Consider the following 2,269-nt stretch of genomic DNA (forward strand, 5'->3'; position numbering starts at 1 on the left):
TGTGTATATATATATATATATATATATATAAGGCTTGTGGAAGAACATTGAAATCCCAGCTTGAGACAAAAATGCAGACTCATTTCTGGAAGCCTTAAACACAATGGCAATGGATATGTAGAGTAATTAGTTATAAAATATATACATAACAAGCATGAAGTGCACTAAATATTTAAGTTTTGGTTTGGAGTTTTAATACGGAAGAACCATAGGGATACAAAAACCAAAGAGTGTGGCCTCAAAATAACAGATATTGATACAGGGGGTCAAAAGAGTATCACAAAATAAAAGCAGATGAAAATGTGTCTCTAACTGATTCAGGTCATTTTGCAGTGAGATCATGCTACAAGGTGCTTAACATTCTGCTTATCAATGAGCAAACCTGTCCAATAATATAACCATACCTTGGCAGTGTTGAACACAACATTCCTACAGTCTGGCAAGATACTGACCGACCATGGTGGGAGATTATATTTTTGACCAAGGAATGTTACAGAGGCTGATTTATGCTCATCAATGTTTGCCAGGAACGCGGAGCACTGGCTTTGACTTCTACCAATCCAAGTAAAGTTTAAGCCTTTAGTGAGAACTGTTGTGCCATATACATGTGCCTGAAAATATTTGTGCAATATCGAAATTATTTAAGAGGTAAAAACAAAACTCAAACATGAACAGTAGAGGATTGATTAAAACTGTTATTAGTCAAAACCATGGTCACCTGTAGTGATGGAGAGATAATTATAACAAGCCATTAAACCAAAGAACATTACTATGAGTGGAAATCACAGTGACTCCCTCTTAAATGAAGAAATAAATATTTACTACCTCAAGTTTTGAAAGAGAAAATAACGTTGAGTAGCATATATAAACGTGTGGCAAGATTAATACATGACTAAGGGCTTTGGCTCAAACCTCCTGTTTTGGTCCCAATTTGATGTAATGCGGTGAATCAGCAGCAACAAGAGCAGGCTCACAAAGCTTTATAGCAGCATGTAGATCCTTCAGATGTCCCCATTTAGGTTCACTCAGCAGTCCTAGTTAATAAACCATTGAATTCACTGATTATAGTTCAGTAATGGCCTGAATTGTGTTAACTATTCATCATAATATATATAGGAAACCGTTATGACTTATGACCCAATAAGAGGAGACATGGACATGAATAGATAGAAATTGAAGCAGACAGATCAATACATGTTATCTTCAAGAATCCGCTTAAACCTTACCATATTCATCAATTGGAGCATCATAATCATAACTGGTAATATAGAATGGCCCCCCAGAAGTCCGCCCAAAGTTTGTACCACCAAAATACTGCATCCAAGTAGTAAAGCTTGTCAATAACTCAAATGGCGTTTTATTTGACACTGAACAGAGCATGCAAATCAGTCTCAACTTCGTCGGTCACTTTTCTTTAAAAAATTCTAAACTCTATCTGGCTTGTGCTAGATGCTTGATTATTGTCCCTTATGACTATTTATCAATCATAATCTATCAACTACAAACTCCTAAACATGAATTACGTTCACAAACACAAACATATACACCATTTAACAAAAATATGGAATCTACTATGGCCCAGAGAAACCAGTAAATTTCAGTCATAGAAAAGTAACTCAGTCTCTAGTTTTACAGACAAAACCAGTAAAGTATATTTGAAGAAATTTTCCTTTAAAAATTCTTATCTTGCACTTGAAAGAAATATATTTTGCCATGCAATTTCAATACCATATAATAATTCTGAAAGCTTCCTCCACGCTGGTAAAAGCGTGCTACGGCAAATGCAAGATCTTCAACAGGCCTGTGAGGCAATCTTCCACCCCATGTTGCATACCTTAAAAAAGCCAACAAAAAGGGTTAGCACCATTTCAACAAGCATTATGGCGGATTGAATCCTGGGTTAAAAAAGTGTCCTGGACACCAGAAAGGTAATGACTCTTCGGATCCTTTATGGATTGTTTGATTGGATGAGTGAGAGATTATTTGAGGGCAAGGGGATGGTATAATGTAGAACTAAATTTTTGCTTTTCTTCCGGATTCGTTTAGCATTTTAAATACACTCTATTACATTGCCTGTTCAAGGCCTGCGGAAACTATTTTATGGAATACAATGTGATTCTTTACTTTTGGTTTCAAGCCACCAATTCACGTTGAAAAACAGTGTGTGTACTGGAAAATGCGTATAGTACCATGATTAGAGTAAAACAAAAAAAAAATTTGAAACATTTATGTGGAGGCGTTGTTGGATACAGGAGAAGTCTGGCCATTA

The 2,269-nt window shown here is 35.8% G+C and overlaps 1 protein-coding gene across 1 annotated transcript in view; it reads right to left on the minus strand.

The window, feature by feature from the left end:
- The window catches only part of LOC101298703 (beta-galactosidase 9-like), an 11,455-nt gene that overhangs the window by 6,639 nt on the left and 2,547 nt on the right, over positions 1-2,269 (minus strand). The window contains exons 4-8 of the mRNA XM_004298155.1: positions 1,729-1,834; positions 1,227-1,314; positions 913-1,034; positions 591-611; positions 405-539 (exon numbers count right to left, since the gene is read on the minus strand). Of these exons, the coding sequence (XP_004298203.1) occupies positions 405-539; positions 591-611; positions 913-1,034; positions 1,227-1,314; positions 1,729-1,834 (472 nt within the window). The remainder of the gene's footprint in view (positions 1-404; positions 540-590; positions 612-912; positions 1,035-1,226; positions 1,315-1,728; positions 1,835-2,269) is intronic.

Source organism: Fragaria vesca, linkage group LG4, assembly GCF_000184155.1.
Source record: "Fragaria vesca subsp. vesca linkage group LG4, FraVesHawaii_1.0, whole genome shotgun sequence".
Classification (NCBI taxonomy): Eukaryota; Viridiplantae; Streptophyta; class Magnoliopsida; order Rosales; family Rosaceae; genus Fragaria; species Fragaria vesca.